This window comes from Botryllus schlosseri, chromosome 4 (assembly GCF_051294905.1).
Source record: "Botryllus schlosseri isolate E-star chromosome 4, Bs_hap1, whole genome shotgun sequence".
In the NCBI taxonomy this organism is placed as follows: Eukaryota; Metazoa; Chordata; class Ascidiacea; order Stolidobranchia; family Styelidae; genus Botryllus; species Botryllus schlosseri.
The window spans coordinates 29,580,758-29,608,509 of record NC_137239.1 but is presented as its reverse complement, the minus strand read 5'-3'; the positions used below and the strand labels follow the sequence as shown (position 1 = coordinate 29,608,509).

Genomic DNA, 27,752 nt, shown 5'->3' with positions numbered 1-27,752 from the left:
TGAACGTGGTTAAAAGTGGAACACTTGTCTATGATAGAAATATCGGCGTCTTTAATCCGAGAGCTATACGTGTAATTTTGCGAAAGACGTTGGCCAGGTGATGATACTCGTGCAATTTCTCTGAAAAGTAGAGATGAAATTCGACTCGAACTAGACGGTAGAATTGGCTAAAACTCGGTTCGATTATGCTTTGGGACAAGCTTCGACTCCTGAACGTGGTTAAAAGTGGAACACTTGTCTATGATAGAAATATCGGCGTCTTTAATCCGAGAGCTATACGTGTAATTTTGCGAAAGACGTTGGCCAGGTGATGATACTCGTGCAATTTCTCTGAAAAGTAGAGATGAAATTCGACTCGAACTAGACGGTAGAATTGGCTAAAACTGCTTTGGGACAAGCCTCGACTCCTGAACGTCTTCTTGCGTATTGTATTTGGATGAAATAATACTTGCAATAAATCATAGTTGTCTGTTTTGGACATGTTTTACGCGACAGATCCGCATAAAATTTGGTATGGACAGAGTTGTATATACGTTTTATCATGTGTCAGTGTCCAAATCCGGATACAATATCCGGATACGCCATTGTTTCATCATTTTGGTGATACAACCGTTCATGTTGTTATATGTCACATTTAGTAGGTACCCTTCGATTTGTGTGATAGAATTTTGTGTGATAACTTCACTCTGGTTTTATATATAGGCTATGCTTCTTATATAATCATAGTTAAGGACTTGTCTTGAGGTAATACGATATAACTTCATAGAACTAGTCTAGTCTTTCTGGTAATATGGTGTCCATATCATAACTGGGCGGCTATATCTGAATATAATTCTTTGATTCATATCAAACCAACTAATAAACTATAGAACTTGTGGGGCTAATCATGAGCACATTTCCTGGATATCAACTTACTCCAACCTTACTTTAAGGATTTGCTGTAAATGAATATAGGTCATTAGGTGGGTATTAGTCGATCAATAAATCGAGCAATCATTTGCTGTTGTGCTTTTTGTTGAACAAGAACAATCGGTTGCTGTTGCTGTAATACATAAAAGCTGGAAAACCGATGTAGAAGTGATCTCATTGATTCAGACTGTAGCTTATATCTTATGAATTGTGAATTGTGTGAAATTGTTTGTATCTATAATAGTATTGCATGGCTGGTGGTTGCGTAAGAATGCAAATTGCACGGTAAGGCTAAGAATAGAAAGCAACCATAATATGATGATCGCAATCGGTCTCTGTATAAAAGATACATATGAAATGCTCATCCAGTAAGTTATAAACTCAGAATTAGTATATTGTTTTCCAAGTGGGCCTACCTTTGCCATCTACATTATCCATATGTTTTAGATGTATTGAAGGTAGCTTTTAGTGATATAATAAACGCTGCGGAGACTATCGTGGCTTGCTCACGTCTTTGTCATTGTCTGGACTGAAAATGAAGCGCAGCGGCCAAAACGAAAACGTCAGCTGAACAAACAATTTTTGAATAATTCGGCGTCAACTGATGGTCAAGGTATACCCTTTTATTCCGTGAAATATGGTACATATATGTAAAACGTTTATAATTTGTAGATGATGTTTTTCCTGCACTGCAAGGAAGAAACATAATCCAAGTATTCAGATACAAGACATGCCAATTTCAAGAACGCGGTCATCTTATGATTCTAGCAATGAAAGTGTGGCAAGCAGGAGTGATATCAATGATGCTCGCAATGCAAGTTTGCCATCATTAAGCGAAAAGAGTGTTCAAGAATGGCATGATCCCAACATTGAATGTAACGGCCAGAGATCTAAGTCCTGCAGTAAGTTCCTAGCACTTTGATGCGTTCTGGAATTTGAGAATAAAGTCTCTCTGTTTTTCAGATGCTCCTTCATTTAAAATCATCGTTGAACTACAAAATTTTGACCATCAACAATGTGGCCTGTCATAAAGTAATGGTAAGTTTATCACATATGATGGTCAATCCAACTTTCTTGTAATCGAATCCTTTTTAGCTTGTGCATCAAAGACATAAAGTTGCAGAAAAACCAGATGATGGATTTCCTCAGACATCATATCGACAATGACTCCAAAAGACCTCAATCGAGTGCCCCAATTTTACTGGAAGATATAATTGAAGATCCCTGTGAAACCTTGTCACAGCTGGAACACCTTTGAACAACGGCAAAGTCTGAACTGGTATGTTTTTGTTTCTCATTCGAACAAAGCGATTGACAGTCTAAATCAGGGGTGTCCGCCGACACCAAGGAATCATTTTCAGACACAACAGGGGTCCTTTTCGAAATAAGTTCTATAATCAGAAATTGAATTGCCCATGTGATTTATTGCGAAATCGCAAAGTCAACCAAGCCTTTGATTAGCGTGACCATGAAATTTATGGTGTCGATGGTTTTATCTAGAATGCCCATAAATGTTATTGTTAATTCTGGTGCAAACCATTCATGCAAGGCAGTACCATCTGTATTGTGTACCACTAATATAATGTTTTACAGGTAGCCGCTTTAATGGGAATCCGGGGTGTACAATTGCCGGAAACTGTCGGAAATATGATGACCCGCATAGCTGTAAAGAAAGTAGGAAAAACCAGTCTTAAGGGTCAAAACAACAAGAGTGACACTTGAAAAGACTATTAGACGTAAGTTAACAACGGTTATTGACGGGAATTAAACGTAATCAACGTAAAAAAAAGTTGAGCCCTAGCCGCAATTTTTCAACATTTTAATCGTTTGACGTCATATTTGGTAATACGAATACTGATGTCGTGATTTGCTAAGTTACCTACTTTAGTACTCTAGTTGTTAATGAGTTTTAGCAGAAAATATTCAGCTGCAATTGAATATATTATTGCAATATGAATATATTATTCAATAGTATATTGGAATTCTTTACCTCCAAGAGTCTCTTATATCAATGAAACTTGTTCGTTGTCTGATGTATAATATACCATGACTGGACAGTGGACATCTTCATCTAGTTATATCTCTTTTTAGGAGCATGCAGATCGGCTCATCCTGACCTCGAGATCCCAGATAAAAGAACTAAAGATCAGGTTGCAAGATCTCTAACTGTTGCTGGATCTTGCAAGGTAATTTTGTTGTTAAGTTAAGCCTGTGTGGTGTGACAGTTGTGTCTTTGATAATATTATTGAACTCTAAGTGAATTGTTGTTACCGCTCTTCTTCAGAACATTGTATATCAGTGGTCCCCCAACTTTACAAGAAAATTTACGAGACAGACCTTTACAATTTCCCTCCGCGGGTCGCATTTGTCTCGCATGGGGAGATTAAAATTTAATTTGAATAACTCTACTTTGTGTTGATTTACAAAATAATTTTAAGCAACTTCGATTTTAGTTTAGACAATACCCTGTCTAAAGATTTTTATACTCAAGGAATTTAAATTTATGGATCGTGTGAATTTCTGGAAGGTACTACGCAGTCATAAAAATTGTCTCGCAGACCACAGTTTGGGAACCACTGCATATATTTGCTGTGTCGTGCATGGAAGGAGCGATCAATATCACATCAGCCTCTCACAGGCAACGATTACCATATTAACAATAAAATAATAATGTGGAGAACAATCTTCACCCCGTGCCCAAACTATAGGTTTTGAAATCCGTTTCCAGCAGCAGCCACTTCATGACGCCAATAGCATGAAAATCATCTCTATAATGACAGGCGTTATTGAACAGGTTCTGGTGTCTCATCTTGACAGCGTAACTGCGTTGATTATATTTTCAGTGTGAAAGTAAAGGTCATGTTGCTTTTGAAAGAGGACTTCAAGTCTTTTGGTGAATGTGACTTAGACCACCATCCCACTTTACTCACAACCAAACACAGAACAACTTTTATTCTACAGTGATAATAATCAATTGTACTAATCTACTCGTTTATGTTATAGGGTGGCGATAAAGAAGATAACAGGAACAAGGCTGTCATCACAGAGTCTGACAATTCCGACAACGATTTCGAACTCATGCTTAGGCAGCAATATTTGCTGAAGTGATTGCGCAGTTCTGTGCTGATTTAATACACGAACAAAGCCATGCATGATTTGTAAAATTATCAGTCAGTCTTCCTTGATAAGGGCATTGCAGGATGTGGCAGGTCCAGGTACCTAACTAGGGTCAGGGGTCACCTAGGGTCAGGGGTCATCTAGGGTCAAGCAAGATATGATGACAATGTCATACAGGTATCATTGAAGATATCCTATATATGTGCAAATGTGTCGACAGATTTATATAAACAATACATATGACTAGATATATTTTCAAGTAGTTGAGACATATACACAATATATATGCAATATATTCTGTGTTTGCTGGGAAGGCTGATTTTTTGATGAACAAGGAGTGTTTCGTTGCTATCAAAGCATTACGCTCCAACCCTGAAATTCATATCACGAGTTATATTGGTATGCAGCCTTGTCTTGTTAATGTTCAATTGTTCATGGTCGAAAATGTTTGCTCAAAAATATATATTTAACCCGAACAGAACAAGTCGTTTCATGACAGTCTCTGGTTGGAAAACTTGGATCCATGCTCTGGAGCATAATATTTGTCTATACGTTTAGATTAGGATTTCACTTTGACGGTAGAATCTCTCTGCGGGTCGATCAAAATGCCGTCACGGGCCGATTCCGACCCGCGGTCCGTATGTTGCCCGTCCCTGCGCTAGATGCTGGACGTGATATGTTCATTAAATATGTGTTTCTTCATTTTGGTGCCATAAATGTTGCGATCACACCAAAAGTATCGTCGGAAGCGTTATACGTAAATATTGCATTAGCTTCCATCTATCTTTGCGGAAATGGTTTTCGGCACTCCTCGTTCATATCAAAACGAAGACGCGGATTTTCAAGACACGACCACGTACTTCAAGAAGTACAGCAGCAAAATTAGCTTTGAAATAATAAAAGTCCACTAATTTCTACATAAATAGTATGATGTAATCTTCAAGAAAAATCACTATTTTGCTGTTTATCACAAGCCTACAGTTCATATTTGCACAAGACAGATGAAGGTTGCACCATAATAGAGCTACAATTGAGCTAAAACTTTAGGGGGTCCGCGCGGGTCCGTGACGGTCAAAAGGGGTCCACGAAGCCAAAAAGGTTGAGAACCACTGGCCTAGCAGGATAGCTGCGGACACCATTTTTCGAGTCTTTGGTATGACCCGGCCGGGGATCGAACCCACGACCTACCGCTCGAGAAGCCGGACGCATAACCATTACACTCTCTTAAAAGAGGAGGTATGGTAATCCCACTAAAATGTCAATGTCTCAATCCCAAGTTGGATGCTTATCGGTTAATTAAAGAAACAAAACATAAAATTTTAGATTTATTTAGAAGTTAGGAACGTATTTTTTTGCATAGTGTCGCGGAGAGAGTAAATTGTGTATTTTGGGCGTATGTCACAATGGTGCACGTGTTTTACGCAACTATTTAAAAGTAGCAACTCGTTTCGGACAAGTTGTATGCGAAAGCTACGGTGACTTACTTTTAATCAAACTTTCCGACAGTGTAATTAAGTGTCACATCGCAGTATAATAGAGGCTACAGCAAACAGCAAGGTAGCCTTGGTTTCAAAAGATATCGAATAATCACAACCTAAACAGGACTTCGCCAGCTTTGCCTTGCATAAACTTCATTAGGCTATAATTAACCAACCACATACAAATATCTTATATCAAAAAGACTTCATTAAATGAAGTTTCCAATATTACATTGAGTTGCATTGTATTGAATTTAGGGTTAAATTTCATTTTTGAAGGCTTACCTGTTCGCAACATTTGTTTTGAAGTTTAACCGGTCCGCGAGATCAAGTTGAAAACCACTATACTGTACTATACTATGTAGTTAAACAGCTTGGATTTGTCAAAACTACACATACTCTTTGCACTTTCAAAAGTAAAAACTATAGTTTTGGGACAAGTTTACATCACTTCAGAACAACAAGAAGAATACGATTTTCGCTGTGATTTCGGTATATATAGATTGGTGTGCGTCTATAAATGGTAAAGAATGAGTATTGAACAGAATTTTAGGTGGGGCAATGCCCCAGTTGCCCTATAGGACGAGCCGCCATTGACCGGGGACAATTGTAACACTTTTTGGATTTTCCAACATTACGTGTTGTTCTCATGGAAATTTCATTTCCAACGTTTTATATAAGGAAGCCAACAACTCGATAGTTTATATAGAAACTAAAATGGAACTCAATCAACACTCAATCGTGGAAATTTTGGGTTGCGAAAATCGCCGCTCAAATGTTACAATCGCCCCGTACCCAGGGGCAATTGTACCACCCAAGGTGGGCAATTATAACAGTGTTATTTATAAGTGAAAACAAACAAAATGAACAACGAAAACGGGACCACAACTTGTATTATTGCATCAAACTAAACAAATAGAAGTTTGAACGCTTCCAGACTACGCCCCATAGCATTTTGGCATTTAAATACAATATCACCCTTCGTGCCTTCTTCATGAGCTCAAAGTGTACAAGAACCAAATTCATTCAATCATCTCCCTACACATATTAGGCATCTTTTACCAAGGTGCTGTTGTTCAGCGTGCACAATGGGTTGGGTATTGGGTCACCTGCGAAGGGGCGAAACCGACCTGGCCAAAATATTTTGGTTGAATGCGTCAAAGAATGAGGATTCAGCCATGGGCAAGTTCTTAAGTGACCATTGAAGGTCGACACACCAAAAGTCGATCAACATGAGAAAGGGTGGTAGAATCACGGAAATAACCGAACCGCAAGATTCACATCACCACTGCTGTATGGCCATTCCGACAGATGATCATGTTAGAATTGGTATGAGAAGGTATTACCTGTTCTGGTATTGAACTTCTGACTGTTTCAAGATTCATCTGCAGTAGATAAATGGCTATACCAACATATGAACAAAGATATTCAGCATTGAAAAGATGTTGTAACGGGGCAAAAGTAACAGAGTGTTACGTTTGCCCCTGACACGCTCGACCATGATTAGTGTCTCAGTATGGTACCTATCCAGCGATGCAAGTCCTAGTTTTTGTATCATCAAGGTAGACTGTGGTAACATTGTTCCAGCTACATATATTACGATGTAACCACTTGAGGTATTATTCGTCTGAAAAAATTATTCCAGATCAGAAAATATTTACTCAAGTGTCCGAAATTTCGTTTTTTTTCAAATTATTTCGGAGTGTCGCGTCGTATCTCAACGTAACTTCACGTATGTTAGGAGAGATAACTACCACATGCGCAGTGCGCACACGAAATATCAAGGCGATTTATCCACCCTACTAGCGGTGAGGTCGATTGTTACATTTGCCCCTAGTTACATTTGTCCCCGGTCTCCCCTACACCTCTCATCCCCGCGGTTGTATAGAGATTAGAGAAACATAAATTCTCTACAATTAATGTACATGAGGCGAATAACGTTACACTGCATTATAAAAGCGCGGTGGTTGATAAACGCTGCATTTGGTAAGCATGCACGTTTTTCCATCATGACACATAAATATTAAAATTTGTGTTGCCGAACATTGCAACAGTACCAGTGCCAGAAAATTCTCACGCACCTCAGTCTGAAAATCCCTGCCATAATGATATTAGTTTGTTTAGCCTACCGATTGGGTACATCAACCATTTCAGGAAGTCAACTAGTAACTTCACTGAATGAAACTCCGAACAGCAATATTTCGTGAAAAGGTAATAACAAACACTGAATGACCGCTATTTTTGGTGAACTCCGTTAGTTTAATCATCGAGTATCATCGCGTAATACACGGAACCGATTTATATCCGAGAACATTGGCTGCAAAATATTCACACTTGGCTCAAATAATGAGATATAGAGCAACCGGACTTCTTTCAAACGGTATAGGTACATATTTGCACCTAAAATTACGCAGATAATGTGATATTCAAGTTATATTAGGGATAACCTATGTCCTCTTTTAAGAGGTTTGGTCATCCTTTTTCAAGAAATGTAAATGTCCTCCGAGGACGCCTAAATGTCCTCTTTTTCCGCAATTTGTCCTCTCTCTATAGCTTTGAGAGTTGAACGACTGCGTACAAAAACAACTAAACATGTCCTAATAGAGGAGAAAACTGGTTTTCGACGGGATTGCATGGAATTTACACAGTAAACAAGACGTATAAGAATATCATTGTTACCACATTTACAAAAGTACGATTTAAAACCATGTTTAGATTATGACTAGGGCGATTTTTTTTTTATCTAGAAAAAGGAAAATTTTAACCTAAACATCAAAATTTTGACTCTTTTTACTTAAACAAACTGAATTTTGACCAAATTTCGACCTAACGTATGCAAATTAGGTGTTTTCACACATTAATTGTACCACTTATCTTCATTTCTGGTTGGAACTGGCTGTCCTAACGAAGTAGTTTAGCCTGAAAAAACGTTTATGGCTTAGAAACAGGCAAATTTTTACACGAAAAAACTAATATTATAACAAAGTCTGGCCCTATGAAGAATCCAGTACTTACAATACGTATTATGGGTAAAATAATTAAAATTTGTTGTAGTAAAACGAGAAATACTTTCTTACATTCTCGGGTAGAGAGTGCATGTCCTTACTAAGAAGCTTGCCAAAAATGGAGAAAGAACGTTCAACAGCAGCAGTTGTTAACTGACAACACTCAAGTTGTGCGTACACTGCTGGTGAAACACCGTGTTTCTTCATTCTGACAATGTTGTCTACATCACAGGGCTGTAACCGAGTCACTAAGTTTCGAGTCACAAGTCAATCTCACTTTTATAGTTTTGTCTCGAGTCAAGTCGAGCCATTTTCAATTCACCACCGAGTCAAGTCCGAGTCCAAGTCATGGATTAGAGTATCGAGCCCGAGTCCAAGTCATTGTGTTGACTGTTCAGTTCCCAGTTAATGTCATGTCAAATCCACTTTTTGCAACGCTGATCGGCGATATCGAATGCTTCGCATTAATAATACACTAATTTTCCTCACTTTTAACAGTATCTGGTAGCATTGTCAAGTACCAGTACTGATAGACCTAATAATACCAGTGTGATAACCAGAGGTGGTCAAAGTAGTCACCGTCGCTACTCAAGTAGAAATAGAAGTAACTCCGGAATTTCTACTCAAGTAGAAGTAGGAGTGGTGGTTCACAAGTAAGGAAGTAGGTATTCTACGCTTATTTTTGCCTACAAAACTGAAAACTGTCAAGTATAAGTAGAAGTAGTCTAAAACCATAGCTACTTAAAAAGAAGTGTGAGTAGGCAAAATCTACTTCAATTACTTCAAAAAGTAGATGTACTTCGTTACTGACCACCTCTGGTGATAACTTTACTATTCTTCGAAATTACAATGAAATGCCTGTCTTGGTAGAACCAGTCTCGAGTCATATGACTTGGTCCGAGTCATGCGCAATGACTCGAGTACAAGTCGAGTCAATACACAACTTGGCTCGAGTCAAGTCGAGTCACCAAAAAAATCTCGACTCGAGTCATTACAACCCTGCTATATCACAGTTTTCATCATGCGCTTCGTAATGTAAGAATGATGCAATGCCCAAGAAGTCTTTCTTCAGTTAGGATATTGCGGTACGTTGACCATAACACCATGTCTACCTATTTGTTTTATTTGTCCGTTTATTAATCACAATAAATGAGCAGACAATTGGAAGTTTACAACGGTAAGCCTATTGTAGCCGTTCCCTCGCTCATCTAACACTGTAGCAGAAGAGGATGACTATTCCTTTCAGGTTCTTCCCTGGATACACAGACAGCACCGATTGGAGCGGATATATCATGTATTCACCAAAACGCACAGGGCACAAGCCCCTGCACGCGTCACGCTCTCGACAACACAACTCAGAAGGCCCTTTTCCCTTGCTGATTGCCTGAGTGGTCTTGCCGCGCCTATGTCATAGGTCAGGCTGTTACACTATAAAGCAGTGGTTCTCAACCTTTTTGTCTTCGCGGACCCCTTTCGGACCATCACAGACCCCCGCGGACCCCCAAAGTTTTAGTTCAAATATAGCTCAATTATCGTGCAATCGTCATGTGTCTTGTGCGAATGATAACTGCTAATAAACCAATGATGATGAACTGTAGGCTTAGTGATGAACAGCAAAAAAAATAGTTTTCTTGAAAATAAGATCATAGTATTAAAGTATGAATTGGTTTGACTTCTATCATTTCAAAGTGAATTCTGCAACTGCATTTCTTGAAATACGTGGCCGTGTCTCGGAAATCCACGCCTTCGATTTAATATAAACGAGCTAAGGGCCAAAATCTATTTCCACAAATATGGGTGGTTGGCGAATAAAATAATAACGCGTGATGCTGCCGACAACACGTTTGGGTATGATCGCAACAAATATGGCAGTAAAATTTGCAAACATGCCTGATCATTTCTATCAAGCAGCTTATCTTGAAGTTATTATAGAAAAATGGTTATGTATATATCACAGGAGAAAATGAATTTTTATATTCATTTCGCCGACACCGTGATTGACCTTTCTCATCCAACTTTCCCCCCCCACAATCCCCACCAAAACATCTCTAGACAGCAAGCTGTTTGTATCCGTAGGCTATTGGCAATTTAGAAATTAAAATGAGTCTGCACAGTAGAATATATCCTCTCAGACGGTCATTCTGTTGATATGAGCTCTGGAGTTTTACTATAGTAATGAAGCGAAACAGCCTCGTGATTTTTCGAATAAAAAAAAATACAAATTATGTTATCAACTATTTTGAGGCTTCTGGACCCCCGGCTGAGAACCACTGGCCTAGGCCAATGTGGTTGTCTGATCTCAAAGACTACTCATTTCGAATCCTTCATATCTTTTCAATGTATTGCAGTTTTGTGGTGTTTTGAAATGATTAAAATATTAATAGAGTGATACTGATGCAATTGCCACCCCATTTTTATCGCTTGCTTTTTCCATACTATCTGTTTTACTTTCACACTGTGCATGCCTCTTATTTACTTCGCCTAGGCTAAGGTGGGTTTCTGATCTTAAAGGCTACTTTAAGTTGTTTCGACACCTTCCTATCCTTTCATTGTATCGCAGTCTTGTGATGTTTTGAAACGATGAAAATATTAATAAACCTGATTGATTGATTGCAATAACTCCGGTTGACAGTGACCGGCAAGAGCTATTTCTTTGTTAGTATTCTTGTGAACTGAGGCGTGAAACCGGCTGATTACTATCATCAACAGCCACCATCAGTTAGGTTTAAGTTGAGTCGCTTTAGCAGATATTTGATCAATATTCTGATATGAGGCTGTTGATTATACCGAAACCAAGGATAAGTAGGTAATGCATGGTACCGGTACTTTCGGTACATGCCTGCAGCGCTGCGATCTCGCAAAATGTCTGTAAGCCCGGACCATTCTAGGTTAGGTTCTGTATTTTCATTTCTTTTATGGTATGGCAAATGCTCGAGTTCGACCTTACTAAACTTACAGGAAGGACTATTTAATTATTAGAAGGCTAAGTCCATTTAGGGCCGTGATTCTCAACCGGGGGAAGCATTTTCAGGAGGTCCGCGAAGCCTCTAAATAGTTGATAATCTAATTTGTATTTTTTGAATTATAAAAATCACGAGGCAGTTTCGCTTGATAACTAGTAAAACTCGAGAGCTCACATCAACAGAATGACCATATCTAGTGAAATATCCTACTTTGCAGGGGCAGACTCATTTTAATTGCTAAATTGCCAATAGCCCACTGCTACAATCATTTTGCTGTTTGGAGATGTTTTGTTGTGGATTGTAGAAAAAAAGTTGGATGAGTAACGTCAATCACGGTGACTTCGAAATGTTTACAAGAATCCATTTTCTCCTGTGATATGCACAACCATTTTTTCATAATAACTTCAAGATAAGCTGCTAGAAAGAAACGACCAGGCTCATGATGTTATGTTCATTAAACAATTTTGTTTGTCAATTCTTTGTGCCATATTTGTTAAGATCATACCTATAAATGTGTCGTCGGAAGCGTTACGCATTTTTATTACATTCACCACCACATATATTTGTGGAAATCGATTTCATATCAAATCGAAGGCACGTATTTTCAAGACGCAACCGCGTATTTCAAGAAATGCATTTGCAGGATTCGCTTTGAAAAAATAGAAATCAATCCAATTTCTACATTAAATAGTATGGTCTTATTATCAAGAAAAACCATTTTGTTGGCAGTTGTCATTTGCACAAGAAAGATGACAATTGCACGATAATTGAGCTAAATTTGAACTAAAACTCCGTGGGGGTCCGCGAAGACAAAAAGGTTGATAACCACTGATTTAGGGGATTGATGTATATCGCCGGTATATGATGTTAATCTCATTTGCTATACCGGTATGGTTTCGTATTGTACTGTGTCAGTTTTCCTCTCAGGCTCTTACATACTGTATGAACTATGGTGGTGTTTTGAATTGAAATGGGTGAAATCAGGGATATCTAGTATACTCTGAATACTAAGGCCATAGTTATCCGCATTTGTTATCGTTTTGTTTCTTTATTTTCAATTATTTCCAATATTTTCTGTTCTGCTTCAGATTGATATATTTTGTTAGCATGGAAAGTGAAGGTGATGAGGAGTCTAGTCCCGAATCATCACATGGAACCCAAAAAGTTACCGGTATGTCGATCCTCATATTTCATTCACTTTTATTGGTTCAGTGCACCTTAGCACATTCTTCGTCAATGGCTCTCTTTGACTATCATCTGTTAATGTGACCTGATCCATATAAAAGTCCTTAGTCATATGTTGCTTTGAACATTAGTACTATTTCTGTGTTTTGATATAGATGTGATTGTATCCATTTCTTACATAATGTGACTCGTCCTTTGCAATACACACTAGCCTATACTACCTAGGCCTTTACGTCTTTGTCTATTCACTATTCTTTGTTGTAGCATACATATTTGAGATTTTCACATCTTTTTGAATACTCGACTGAAAGCCTAATATTGGAGTCAAAGTCAAAACACTCAGTTACAGGGTTTTGCCCAGCCCACTATATTATTTGTAACATATTACGTACACAACATAAATTAACTGCATTTCAAGTAGCCTACTGCATCAAATCAATATATTCTGTGTCATGTAGGCCTATAATTTTAAGTCCATCTCTGATTACTTGCAATTATCAATAAACTCTATCTTTTAAGGAATTGACACTTCTTTCAAACTACGAACATGAAATGAGTCTTTTATTGTTTTAGTGACATCAGAAACAACGGTCAGTGTGAAGTCAAACGTGCCTCCTCGTCGTAGCGCAAAGCAATTGTGGCTCCATGCTGCCCTCATGTGTGGACGAGACTTTTTGTACGCTGTGGAAGTCGTTCTCGTGACCCCGATCATGCTTCAGCTAGGTATCTTTCAGTATACAGTTAAATAATATATTCATTGAAGTAATCCCGAATATTTTCGGCTGACACTCGTCAGTGGTGATCATCGGCTGCAACTAGTAAAGAATGGAAAAGAACATTGTATATTGACGTCGTGTCACCAAATATGACGTCACAGGCTTAAAAACTTGAATGTAATTGAGGCAAACAGATGCCATAAGCTCAATGTGCTATTTTTAGATTATACACTAGGTTTGTTCAAAAATAACTGTTTTCCAAATTTTACTGGTTAGTTCAGTGGTTCCCAACCTTTATGACCTCGCGGACCGATAAATTCTACGTTTGTTGATATACAAAGTTATTTTCAATTTACTACTAGTTATTTTTGAACGACACTATTATACACAACTTCTTTCTAATTGTCAAATATTCGGGTTTATTGCAATATCTGTTGGGTAGCTTTTTCATGAAAATTACAATTTTCTTTTGTTTCAGGAATGCCGGAATACCTGTACAGCTACATCTGGTTCATCAGCCCCACTTTTGGCCTTCTGCTGGGGCCGTTGATCGGAAATTGGAGTGACAAATGCAGCTCCCCTTGGGGAAGAAGAAGGCCCTTTATTCTCGGCTTTGTTGTCGGGACTCTTGTTGGATTGACGTTGATGATTTTCAGCAAAGATCTAGGTTTGCATACGAGGGGGTCAAAGTTGGCACTCATATAGAAGTAGTCACTGTGAATTTCTACTCGAGCACAAGGAGCAAGTGAATTTCAAAAATGTGCGTATACTCAATCAGAAGCTTAGCTTCTGCGGTTGGAATTGAGCCATATTTGACGTGCAGCGCTTTTGGCCAAAATAACAATTTTATCAAATAGCCTGTAAAATTGGAAGAAAAAATTTATTTTTGAACAATGCTAATGCACATACTCTCAACAGTAAATCGGGGTAGAGGTAGGCTAATGCCGTCAATGTCTACTCAATTACAATAGGAATAGTAGTTTCCAAGACAAGTCTAAACTACTTTGAGTGGAAGGTCTGACAAATACTCTTGAAAGTTGTTTCCAAAAGTCTATTTTGTCGAGGGTGCTCATTAGGGTTGTTTAAAAATGAGTTTTTTACTTCACATTTTACTGGTTAGTCGATAAAGTTGTTAGATTGGCCTAAAGAAACTTCACTTCTACTGCTTGGGATTAGGCCAAATTTGTCGTTTTTTGAGACAACTTAACAATTCCTTGGGTTTGACAGTAAAATTAACAAAATGTCAAAAATAATTTTTTTTTAATAGATTTAAAATTTACTCGCTCTGATAACTGAGCTTCTACGTGTTGGAATTAGTCAAATTTGTAGAGTTTCTTGGAGGTGCAGTACTTCAATACACATTTGCATACTATATTCATATTGAAATGAACCCGAATATTTTCGACAGGCACGTTCGTCAGGGGTATTCGTCAGCAACTAGTAGAGAATTGGTACAAACATTGTATATCAACAATCTTATCACAGAATATGACGATTGTTATTATATAAAATGTTCTTTCCGATTGTCGACTAGTTGCTGATGATTACGGTTATACGGTACCCCTGACGAGTGTCAGCCGAAAGTATTCGGGTTCATGTCAATATCAACATACTATTCAATAGCAAAATTTGAGCAACAAATTATTTTTCAGCGACCCCAATCCGCATGCTCTCAACAGTTAGTTGAAGTAGAAGCAGGTTAATGCTGTAAATTTTTTCTCAATATCAGGCAGAGTAGCATTTTATAAAGCACGTGAAAACTACTTCAGGAGAAAGTAAAAAATGAATGTGCGAAAAGTATTCCTCAAATAATATCACTTCTGCAAAACTGCCAATTCTCCCCGATTTCACAGCCGCGAGTTTGTCGGATATCTCGGTGAAGCAGCGAAATCTCGGTCTGGTTTTCGGAATCGCGGGCACTCAAATAATGGATTTTTGTCTCGACCAGCTCGAGGCACCGTTACGAGCTTACACACTGGACGTCTGCTCGCCGGCAGACCAACAGAGAGCATTCACGTTGCAGAGCTTAGCGATGGGTGAGCGTTTTGCATGATTCTTTTGGCTTACATAATATATTGAGTGAAGAGCTTCTGGCACTTCTTCGTTATTCCCCACACATCCAGAAGTGATCACCATGGAACCAATAAATGATTCCCATGAACATGTGAAAATTTAGAAACGTCAAAATAAATTGTTTTTCGCGTTGGGATTAGGGCTAGGGAAATATTAGGGTCGTGGACTCGTGGGAAGGGAATATCAGGGTCGGGGTTCTAGATATTAGGGTCGGGGAAGGGGGTATTAGGGTGGGTTAGGATCAAGGTATATCTCTAGATTAGGGTGGGTTAGGATATCCTAGGATTAGGGTTGCAGGACGATGTGCTAGGGTAGGTTAGGGTCAAGGTTGATTATGGGTCAGGGTATCCCAAGATTAGGGTTGGGAATATTGTAATCTTCACCCCCAACCGTAATCTTAGGATAACCCCATCCTTGACCCTAACATCCCCATCCCAACTCCTTATCTTAGGATATCCTAACCCACCCTAATCTTAGGATATCCCAACCCCGACCCTAATATCCCCTAACCCAAATCTTAGGATATTCTAACCCTAACCCACCCTAATATCCCCAACCCTAATCTTAGGATATCCTAACCCACCCCAATATCCCCCTCTCCATTCCTAATATCCCCATCCCAACTCCTTATCTTAGGATATCCTAACCCACCGTAATCTTAGGATATCCTAATCCCGACCCTAATATCCCCTTACCCTAATCTTAGGATATTCTAACCCTAACCCACCCTAATATTCCCAACCCTAATCTTAGGATATCCTAACCTAACCCACCCTAATATCCCCAACCCTAATCTTAGGCTATCCCAACCATAACGCACCCTAATATCCGTCTACCCCACCCCAACGTGAAAAACAATTCATTTTGATGTTTATAAATTTTTCATTTAATGTTCATGGGAAACATTTATTGGTGTTATGGGAATCATTTTTTCGATGTGTGGGGAATAACGAAGAAGTGCCGAGCTTCTTGGAGGTACAGGACTTCAATATTCAATTGAATAGTATATTGATATTGAAATGAACCCGAATATTTTCGGCTGACACTCGTCAGGGGTAATCGTCAGCAACTGGTAGGGAATTGTTCTATCACCAATCTTATCACAAAATATGACGTCCTGGTCTCGAGTCATATGGCTTGGCTCGAGTCACGCACAATGACTGGAGTACAAGTCGAGTCAATACAAAAATTGAGTCGCATCATTTTACGCATTAGAAAAAATCACTCAAGTCAACTCGAGTCAACAAAAAGTCGCAACCCAAGTCATTACAACCCTGACTCGAATACTTGACTCGAGTCGAAGCCTTTTTTGCCCAGGGCTCCCTAATCATAATATCTGTCCAATCAATGACATTCAAAACATTTTCAGGTACAGGGGCAGCACTCGGATACATTATCGACGGCGTCAAGTGGAATCTGGTTTTTGATGTTGAAATCCCTGGAGTTCAAATCCAGGTCGTCTATGCATTTGCCGTCGTCATTTATGTTTCCATGGCCATTATGACCCTCACAAGCATAAAGGTCAGTGATCAGTGCTACCATTAATCTCACTTCTATTCAGACTCAGGCAATTAATTAAATTCTAGTTGTGTCCATTAACTTGAAATCATAGGCAGCCAGTAACGAAGTACTTCTACTTTTCAGAGTGCTCCACTAGACTGTGCTTACTTGCGGTACTTGCTCAAGTGGATATGTCTTTAGACTACTTCCACTTCTACCTACCAGCTTTCCAGGCAATGCTACTTAGTTCATGTAGTGTAGAATAGAAATTAGCATGAAGAGAACTAGATAATTCTAGTTGTCTAATTCAACTAATTCAGTCGAAATACCTGTAGTCAAATTCCAATCTAATTGTGGTTTGTCAAATGTTGGTATGATCCCATATCTTAATTGTGATCCAATTTATGATTTTGCGGAAAATGCTACAGGAGAACCTTCTGATCTAATCTAATTTGTGAATACTGTCTTTGCTCTAATTCTAATCTAATTTGTGAAATGTTTCTACTGTCTCATTTTAATTTTAATCCAATTTCTGGTTTCCCTGAAATTGGTACAGGAAAGCTGTATCGAGCCAAGTTTGCTGTACAGAAAATTATTGATTTTATTCTGATTTGATGTGAACTGAGCTTCATTCAATGTCCAAGTTTTCGCAAATTCAATAATTCTAATTCTAATCTAATTCAGGAAAAATGAAAATGTTCCGCTTTGATTACGAGTTGACTTTTGAGAGTTTCGTGTCTTTTCAGGAAACTCGGTGGAAAAGACCCAGGAAGAATATCAAGTCTCGGAGAAGTATGAAAGGTTTTATCATGTCTGTAACGCCTATTCGCTTCCTATGTATTTTGCAAATTGTATAGTATATTTTAAGTCATTATATTGTGTGCAAGCAATAATATTCGGTTGTGTTTGCAATCCTTAATAACTATGGCGAGCTTTGACGTCTTCCGTTTTCAACCTCAAGACCTGACTGTTGTATGCATAGCCAACATACTTATTTAACACAACAGTAGAAGCTTTCATTAGCATTTGTGTCAGTCAAGTCGAGTCATTTTCAATTCACCACTGAGTCAAGTCCGAGTCAGCGAGCAGAAGGTCGAGTCCGAGTCACGGTATTATGACTCGAGTCCAAGTCATTGTGTTGACAGCTCAGTTTCCTGTTGAAGTCTTGTTAAGCCCATTTTTTATAACTCTGTTTGGTGATATTGAAGGGTTCGCATTTATAATATACTAATTTTCCTGACTGTTACCAGTTCCTAGTCGCATTTTCAAGCATCAGTTCAGTACCGATAGTCGAAATCCCAATAGTGTGGTTACTTCACTATTCTTCGAAATTACAATGAAATGTCGGATTTGGCCAGCTGAGTTTCAAGTATTAAGACTTGGTTCGAGTCATGCGCAATGACTTGAGTCCAAGTCGAGTCATTTCCATATTTTGAGAAAATGACTCGAGTCGAATCATCAGAAAATTGTGAGTCGAGTCATCACAACCCCCTTGTAATATAATTATGGCTGGGAAAAATCGAATACCTGAGTGATTTCATTCTGAATCGATTGTTAGTTTTCAAGCCGAGTATTCGAGTGTCACTGATTATCACGTCATAAAAGTATGTAAATTTCAAAAATGTATATTTCAAAAATGTAAATTTCATAAATTTCATATGACTTCAATAATGCCAGTTCTACACCATATAAAGGTAATTTGGTATTTTTTCGACCATACTTACTACATTGCACTTTGCGAGAATGTTGTGGCCTGATCATGACTTCACAGATATATCATTTCCAGTAAGCTTTGTGCTACGTATTTCGTATACTGCAATACGACAAATCGAGATTTGCAACATTCCATAGTGTAAAATTGTATCGAAGCTGTAATTTTCATCCATGACATAAGTCTTAGTGGTTAGGAGCGCATAAAAAATTGTCGTTCATTACTCGGATGTAATCATGACAATGACATTCAGATTCAAGCATATGAATCATTCAGCCCAGCCCTAGTAATAATAATGGGCAGAATATGAAAAATAGCGATGTCAAGATGACTTTGATCTGCAGAAAACTGGAAAGCTGAACGTCGCGTTGAAGCGAGAGAGGCTTCGTCAGAACCGGCAATTATTGATCGTCAGCACTTACAAACGCCATCAGGTGAGACAGAAACAAATCCAGTTTGAATTCAATCCGTTTAACCCTCGGAGGTAGTCAGTAGGGCTCTTCGCAATTGACCCACCTCATATCAGACTTGGACCATTGGAAAATTCTAGTTGTGTAATTAGACTAATTAGAATGAAATGCTGGTAATCTAATGCGAATCTAATTTGTGAAATGTTTCCTTGCTCTAATTCTCATCTTATCTAGGAAATGTTTCTGTGTTCTCATTTTAGTTCTAATCTAATTCCTACTTTTCCTGGAAATGCTACAGGAGAACTATATCGTGCGAAACAAGCCAAGCTCGATGTACAGACATTTGCCATTCTCGTACTTATCAGAGGAAGCTCTAATTTGATATGAACTAATCGTCATTCAATGTCCAAGTTTTCGGGTATGCAGTAATTCTAATCTAATTTGGAAAAAGCTGTAACTACAATTCTAATTGGGCTATAATCTTGTTTTGGAATGCTTCAAATTTTCGAAATTACAGTTACATAATTCGCTGAAACTTAAAAATTACGTTGAATTCTGAATCGAACGGAAATTCAACCAAAATCAATTTCAGGTCGTATCAAATAAGAACTCATACTCATAAGTACGAGAATGGCAAATGTCTGTACAGCGAGCTCGGCTCGTTTCGCACGATACAGTTTTCCTGTAGCATTTTCAGGAAAACCAAAAATTAGATTAGAATTAAAATGAGCGCATAGAAACCTGTCACAAATCGGATTAGAATTACATTACCGGCATTTCGCTCAAATTAGATTACTCAGACAACCAGACTCATCTAGTTGTCCAATGCTTCAAATTAACTCCGTTTTCTTTGCTACATATCTACAGTTTTCTTTTGCGGCAGTTAAAGACATACCAACAAAACGAATCTGTTGCTCTTTCAGACATCAACACGGCCCAGCATAATATCATCGAAGTTCGACCCTCAACCGCAGTACGAAGTATCACTGTCTTGCCTCGAATGGCTCTTTGCAAGAGTGTGTTTCTGGCCATGTCCTGTCCGGAGGGTCTCAACGATACTAATTCAAGCGAGTCAAATATAACTACAACGTCATTGACTTCAGTAGAGGAAAACGCATCGGCCGATGACGTGATGGGTGAGTTTTAGGTGTGGTTCAGCTCAATTAATTAAAAAAATTTCATTATTTCAATACTCCGGAAGACTACGATACAATGAAAAGATAGCAAGGTGTCGAAATGACTTGGAGTAGTCTTCGAAATTAGACACCGTCCTAGGCGATGTAAAGAGTAAAAACTTTTTTCCAGATTTTGGGGATTCACTGATTAAATTGTTAGGTTGCCTAAAAAAACGCTGCACACAAAATTTGGCTCAATTCCAACCAGTAAAACCAATTAAAATTATTGAATTTAATATAAAAAATATATTAAAAAATATTGACAAATTTTAGTGTCAACCGCATAAAATGGTTAAGTTGCCTCAAAGAAAGATGCACAACAATTTTTGCTTAATTGCAACCAGTATTGCAGTTGAAAGTTTTAAATTTGCAAAAATAGCATTGACGGTGGAAAAACCCAGAATTATTATTGACAAACTCAACAAAGTTTGCTTCTACGGCTTAGAATTGCGTCAAATTTGTTTTGCATCGTTTTTGACAGCACAACAAAAGTAAGTTGGCTATTCTTGACTTGGTTTTGTCTAAAATACTGAAAACTATAGGTAGAAGTGTCAAAGTGTCTTTGTTGGAACTCAAGTAGAAGTAATGCTGTAAAAACCTACTCGAGCACTATGAAAAAGTATAAGCACTTTGTTACTAGTAACCAAAAGCTTGGTGATTCCTCTGAAAAACAAAATTTGAAACTGACCACCAGGCTCATAACGGGCCCAGAGAAAAGGAGAGGTAAAGAAAAAGGGGTGGGGGGGAGGAGGGATATTTTGAAAACAGACAATCTTTTGAATCAGTGGGGGTCTGTGATTACCTTGATGAATATGAGGAAAAAACAAAAAGCGATCTTTTTACCTTCATTTTTCTCTTTAAATGGACATGTGTCAAGCTCAAGCAGGTGGGAATACACTGTACATATTTGCAGTGTACACTGTACAGGTATGCATTAAAATAAATCTATGCTGCTGCCTATAGTGCGTACGTACATTGACCTTATACCGCAGTACTACATCTACCACAACGCATTTCGATTACAGTTAAACCAGGATTGGCTCGTTTATTACGTAATACAAAAAGCATATGGTTTAGCTCAGGAAAGGAAACAATAGCCCTCTCGTTAAATTTGCTGACGTTGAAACAGCTTGGGGTCACCTCTTTTGGAATTTATAATACAGAGGAAAACCAATTGGCGAATGCCGGCTAATTCCTAACAGTGTAAAGCATAACTCCAGCTAAAATCCTCTGGCTCTCTTCCCCTGCTGTCGTCAGCCTATCTTGTCTTTATTTATATACTTTTCCGCACTTTTTCTACTTTCTTTACTTTAGTGTAATGTCAATTGTTTATTCAACTTAGTTCGTCAAAAACAACAATTTGACATAGTACAGTAGTTGAGTAGCATAATTATCACAATAGTCAAAGCCTCGAAGGTATGTTAATCGAGTTTCAGGCGAAATTTCGGCAGAGGTCCTCTGAATTCATATATAATTTGTCCAGAGTGGTCTGTGACTGTGACTACAAAAAGATTGGTAACCGCTATTCTAAATTCTAGCAGATTAATAGAGTTGAATCTACTTACAAATGTCAATGCAACAAGGATCAGATCACGTCTCTATATGCACAAACATATGCCAGTTACCGTATATTAAGATGTAGATGACGATAGATATATTATTCAAGTCAGTATGGATATGTGAATAATGACTTCCTCACAAAGACGGGCAAACGATTCACAACCAAATTTCAGTGAGCTATTGATGACTGAATGTGGGGGCATAATCTAGCATGACTAATGGCTCATTATAAAGATTTGGGTCGTTAAGAGGGTGTACGACAATGGCGTGAAGGAAAAATGCGAACAATATGCATTCATAATAGGGATAAGCCAGGGTTTTCTAGTAACTCGACTTGACTCGAGTCATTTTCTCAAAATTGACTCGACTTGGACTCAAGTCATTGCGCATGACTCAAGCCAAGTCACATGACTCGAGACTCAGACAGCCAAGACCTACATTTCATTGTAATTTCGAAGAACAGCAAAGTAACCACCCTGTTGGGATTTCGTCTATTGGTACTGGTACTTGAAAATGCGACCAGAAACTGCTAACAGTAATGAAAATGAGTATATTACAAATGCGAACCATTCGATATCATCAAACAGAGTTATAAAAAGTGGGTTTAGCAATACTTTAACTGGAAATTGAGCAGTCAACACAATGACTTGGACTCAGAGGTGAATTGAAACTGACTTGACTTGACTCAAAACTATAAAACTGAGATTGAGGTATTTTCCTATTTCTTCTTCCCTGTCAACACCACTGATGACCACCTCTGAGTTATTATTGTTAAGTATCTTATCAACGTCTGTGATATTCCGATTTCAGATTCCGACGTCTACGTTCACTCGTTGCCAAACCTTTCCGAAACTTCCCAAAAGCCTAGAAAACGATCAGTGTTGGATATTTTGAAAAGCAACTTTTCCACGAGCGCTGGAAATTTAATCGCCAACAGATCCGACCCACAGATCGCACAAACTGAAAAATATTCTACAGACACCGTCAAAGAATCCGATAAACAAACATTTGTGGACAGTTCCACTGAAAAGATGGGGAATTTGAAATTTGAAGATATACAAAACAGTCAACATAGAAAGAGTGAGGCTGTGATAGTAAATCGCAATCCAGTGGTTAGAAACCTTGAATTTGAGGAGAAACCCCTACTGGAGGGGACTTCCTCTGGAACAAAAAAGAGGAAAGCGGCGAGAGACAGAAACGATGAAGGTAAAGATTGAAATTTTTGAAATTAGAATTAAGAAATTAAATTTTCTCGTTTTCAAGATTTTTTAAACTTGAAATGAAAAATGAACTAATGACATTTGTGAAATTTCGAGATTGATGAAGTTTTGACATTTTTACATTTGAAATCTTGAAATTTTTCAAACTTGGATTGACATATTGAATTTATTGACATTTTGAAATATTTAAGTTTTGATATCTTCAAATTCTTCAAATTTGCATTGAATCATAAGATTGTAAATTACTAAATTTATGAAATTTTTCAAATTTTGACTTTAACATTTTGTAAATTTCAGGAGAGGCCAAGCCTGTTTCCACTCATTTGCTGTGGCTTTCCATCATTACCATGCCGGCCAAACTGAGATTCCTTTGCTTTTCTCTGCTGATCAGTTTCATGGGTATCGAAATCGAGATGCTCTGGTACACGAATATATTCGGGAGCGTCATTTATGGAGGGGACCCCGCCGTAAGTTGCTCTAGCAAAACAAATCATTTCAGAAGTGAGTGACGATCCATCCATATGTGATGTCCTGTGATCCCGGCCGGTAGCTAGCAACTTCCTCGATATATTCAGTCGATATTCAAAAGATATGACGTCTAGCTTAAGGCGCGTCACCACAAAAGCGTAGATCATTTATTTGAACAGCTTTGCATCCTTTGCTCTGCTAGGACATGAGATAAACTAGAAATGCTGCATCTGGACACCTGTAAGCTATAAGAAATAGTTCAATATTCCCAGTCTGGCACTCTCAGATTATAGTTCACTGACTCCCAACTATCACGCTGCGACGTCATTAAATTTGCAGATATTATTTACCTCTCATGATTATATATTCATAGGCTCCAAGTAATTCGACGGAGCTTCAACTATATAACGATGGCGTACATATGGCATGCTGGGGATTGACGATATACGCAGTGGCGGTGATGATCTTCTCAGGTAAGATTTTTGTTTTCATGTTTCCTGCTGTAACCCAGGACGTAAATTGTCCTTGTTTTGTTATTGCAACTGTGGCTTGGCGAAATGGTGTGGACGAGTGATTCAATGTCGAGTCGAGTATTCTAGTAATTCACGGATTTGGAAATTTCAAATACATACCTTTTAAGCAACCGCAAAGAAAATTATTGCCGCATAAAAATGATTAGGTCTTTTTTCAGCTACACCCATTTCATTGCACGATTCTTAATCACGACTTCACAGAAATGTCATTTTTACAAAAACGTGAGCTTTTTACCACATGTTTTGAAGGCTGTGATACAACGAATGGGGGTTTCAAGGCTCCCATTTAGGGGAAAGGTATAAAAACTATAATTGTTATTGATAATATACGTCTCAGTAAAAAGGAGCCAGTAATTTCAGTACTGGAAAGAATCATCTCTCATTTTTCAAGTCGAACCATTACAATTAATATTCGATTCGGCAGGGTTATAATGACTCGAGTCAATTTGTGTATTGACTCGACTTGTACTCAAGTCATTGCACATGATTCGATCAAGTCATACGACCCGACACGTTCTGTATGACATATTCAAGTCTCTTATATCAAGACTGATGATAGGTCTAGAGCAGTGGTTCTCAACCTTTTTTTAGACATGCCCCCCTTTTTGATAGTGAAAAATTTTGCGCCCCTCTTATCGTCATATCACAAAATCCAACTGGGATGCTAGCAACCCCAACAGATTGTTTGGTGGTATGGATGGTTATGAATGGTGATGAGGGAATAAAAATATATGAAATTGGGTCTATATAGAAGAAACAAGCGTGCATTGTAGGTAAATCGCGTGGAGCGCGAAACATTTTTTCAGGTGACTGCTTCTTCGCGCCCCCCAGGTTGAGAACCCCTGGTCTAAAGACTGTGTTCTATCTGTTTGAATAAACAAGTTCAGAGTGAGAAAAATGGGTATATTATGAATCCGAGACCTTCGATATCACCCAAGAGTTTCACAGAAGTGAGATGAACCTGACTTGAATGGGATTGTGAACAATAAATACTATGACTTGGACTCGGTCATGAATTTTAAATGACTCGAGTTAAAACTGGAAAAGTCAAATTAACTTGTGACTTGGTTACAATCCTACTAATTAGTCTTAAACACCCGAATCATTGTACGCAGCCATAGCAACCTTGTGACAAGATCGTATTTGCTTTAGTTGCGTTGGAACAATGCAATATCCTGACCAAAGTCTCACTCAGACTGCTGTACGGCGGGGGTCAGCTGGTCACCGCCCTGTCGACAATCGTCATGTTTTTGTTCCCCACTGAAATTGTGATGCTCATGCTGAGTTGGACGTTTGGAATCACCGTGACGACCACACTTATTATTCCGTATATTCTTGTGGGCAAATATCACCAGGATAAAGAGGTAAGATTTTTTAAACTATCGTTGCCAGTGTCCCAGTGTAGAATGGTGCGATTGCCATTCATTGTGTAACAATTTTTAGGGGTCAAATTCTGTTGTATTTGATCAGAAATCAAACTAAGTGTTCTTATATTTACTACATTTACCATTGTGATAAAATCATGTCGTTTGGCACTGATGTAGAAGTAGAAGTAGCATCGTAGATTTCTACTCCGGTACTAGAAGTCGATTGGCGAGTTTTGAAAATGACTATTTCTAGTTTCAGTTCTAGATGCGGATTCTAGAATTCCAGTAGTTTGTACGAGTCTGAAGAATGTTGTCTGCTGTTGTTATGAAAATCGATTCTCAAATGCTATTTTCCTTCATCCAGTTTGTCATGAAAAGCCCGGGCGCCACCAAGCGCGGTTTTGGTACCGATTGCGCGATACTCGCGTGTCAGATGTACGCCGGAAATTTGCTATATGCCGCAGTGAGCGGGCCGGTCATCTATTCATACGGAGGAGTGAAAATCATGCTACTGGTGGCATCTGCGTGCCACGCGTTGGCATTTGTTATTTGCGTTTGGTTCGTTTCTTATCCGGGGGAAAGGAATTTCAAATTTTGCAGCAGAAAATCGCGGACTAACAACGTAAATGCAGAAGCATGACATCATCTATGCAGTTTTATAGTATTGTATTATTTGAACTGTTCGAGAAACTAAACAACGGTTGAGTACGTCCGAAACTAGCTCCTGTATTATCTAGAGAGCGACAAATATCGGATTTTTGAACTGATCTGATACTGATCAAACCCCGATAGATTCAGCCGATATGCAAAAGACACAGCATCTAAATCAGTGGTTCCCAACTTGTTGAGAATTCAGGGGTTTTAGGCGGGGTCTGAGGGTCTCAACTTTACCATTATCAAGTCCTTACCAAACGAAGTCGAGCCAAAGCATTTTGGAGGGGACATTTTTAAGATTGTTGGGAATGAACACCTTGAATGCATTATTGAAGAAAAAAGGTCGGGAACCACTGATCCTGGGAGGATCGGGAGCGTGTCCGAAAATTCATTTATTAAAACAGCTTTGCAGCCATTGCTGTGGTCGGACATGAAATAAATTCTAAAGGCTGCTTCTGGACACTTGTGTGCAGAGGTAGTCAGTAACGAAGTACTCGTACTTTTTAAGAGTACTTGAGTAGATTTTGCCTACTTGCACTAATTACTCAAGTAGTTATGATTTTAGACTACTACTTTTTGAGGCAAAACCAGGCCTAAAATACTCAATTTGTTACTTGGAAATTCGTACTCTACTTGTACTTGAGTATCAATTTACGTGGTAGTTGATTCACGAGTGCCGACAATAATTACTTAGCCCACCACTAGCCAGTTTTCTAAGCAAAACTAGGCCTAGAATATTACTATTTTACTTTCTTTGAAATCACCACCTCTACACGAGTACCAACAGCAATAACTTGAACCACTTCTGCCTGTAAGCTACAATAAATAGATCATCATTCTCAGTTTAACAAAGTATAGTTCTCTGACTCCCTGCTACCACGCTGTGTCACGAAAATTGCCGATATTTACCTCTACTTGCCGATACCGATATTTGTTACAGAGTATCGGCTCTTGTCTTATTTTATTGCTATAACTCTGCCTGGCTAACCCTTATTCAGCAAAACAAATCTATTTGTCCGTTATTTCATGCTGATCTTTCCAGGATAGCCGTTGACATAGTACCTAGAATTCACGAATGTGTAGCCTACATTATTGCAGTAATGAAAATATATCGCTGTGCCTTGACTACTTGTGCTGTTTATATTGAACGGTACGTAATAAATATATCTGTTTTGTGACAATCGTACTGTGCTTGAAGCTCTTGTTGCTTCATTTGTTCGTGTAATTATCGAGGAATAGTTGATCCATATTGCCAGCATATTTATTCAAGGTGATTGTTTTCGTTTTGTCCATTGTGAGAGATTACATTTTATGTACATGAAACGTGTCTGCCTGTCTGGTGACGCAGTTGCGTCTTATCCTCGTTGCAGCATTACTTTTGAGGCTGCAGTGCAGAATTTAACTGACAACGGCTGTGGTACAGTAGAATACAGAATTCTTGGCAAGCGTAATATACATTGGCTTTGTGCGCAGCTTACTAAGGTGGTCTTTGACAATATCCCTATCACGGAGAGCTTACTGAGCGATGGAAGATTATCCCTTACTCACGCTGTAATCGATGCAATGAATGGCGTATCTGCTTTATAATCACAGGCTATAAGATATTGGTCTGAAATCCAGATGAGGAAATGAATGTTGCGAAACCGCTTCACTAGTCAGTCCTTTTATTGAAATTTCCGTCAGATCAAAACGCCACAAGGTCGCGATA

At 38.5% G+C, this 27,752-nt stretch overlaps 1 protein-coding gene and 1 long non-coding RNA gene across 3 annotated transcripts; both read left to right on the top strand.

The window, feature by feature from the left end:
* Positions 1–722: 722 nt before the first annotated feature.
* Positions 723–4,059, top strand: LOC145437772 (uncharacterized). 2 transcript variants are annotated; one of them, XR_013914733.1, is made up of 7 exons: positions 723–1,516; positions 1,582–1,811; positions 1,873–1,947; positions 2,005–2,188; positions 2,503–2,645; positions 3,001–3,095; positions 3,913–4,059. It is a non-coding gene; the product is annotated as an uncharacterized LOC145437772 (long non-coding RNA). The 2 variants fall into 2 exon arrangements; XR_013914732.1 differs by having other exon boundaries at positions 731–1,522.
* A 7,184-nt stretch (positions 4,060–11,243) lies between these two features.
* On the top strand, positions 11,244–27,367 carry LOC145437769 (polyamine-transporter SLC45A4-like). The gene is made up of 13 exons (XM_080315067.1): positions 11,244–12,643; positions 13,231–13,380; positions 13,852–14,040; positions 15,227–15,409; positions 16,816–16,967; positions 17,693–17,738; positions 19,002–19,091; positions 19,991–20,203; positions 22,613–23,008; positions 23,320–23,489; positions 23,864–23,963; positions 25,176–25,387; positions 25,755–27,367. The coding sequence occupies exons 1-13, from the start codon at positions 12,580–12,582 to the stop codon at positions 26,028–26,030; spliced, it is 2,241 nt and encodes a 746-aa protein (XP_080171193.1). The 5' UTR covers positions 11,244–12,579; the 3' UTR covers positions 26,031–27,367.
* Positions 27,368–27,752: the final 385 nt, after the last annotated feature.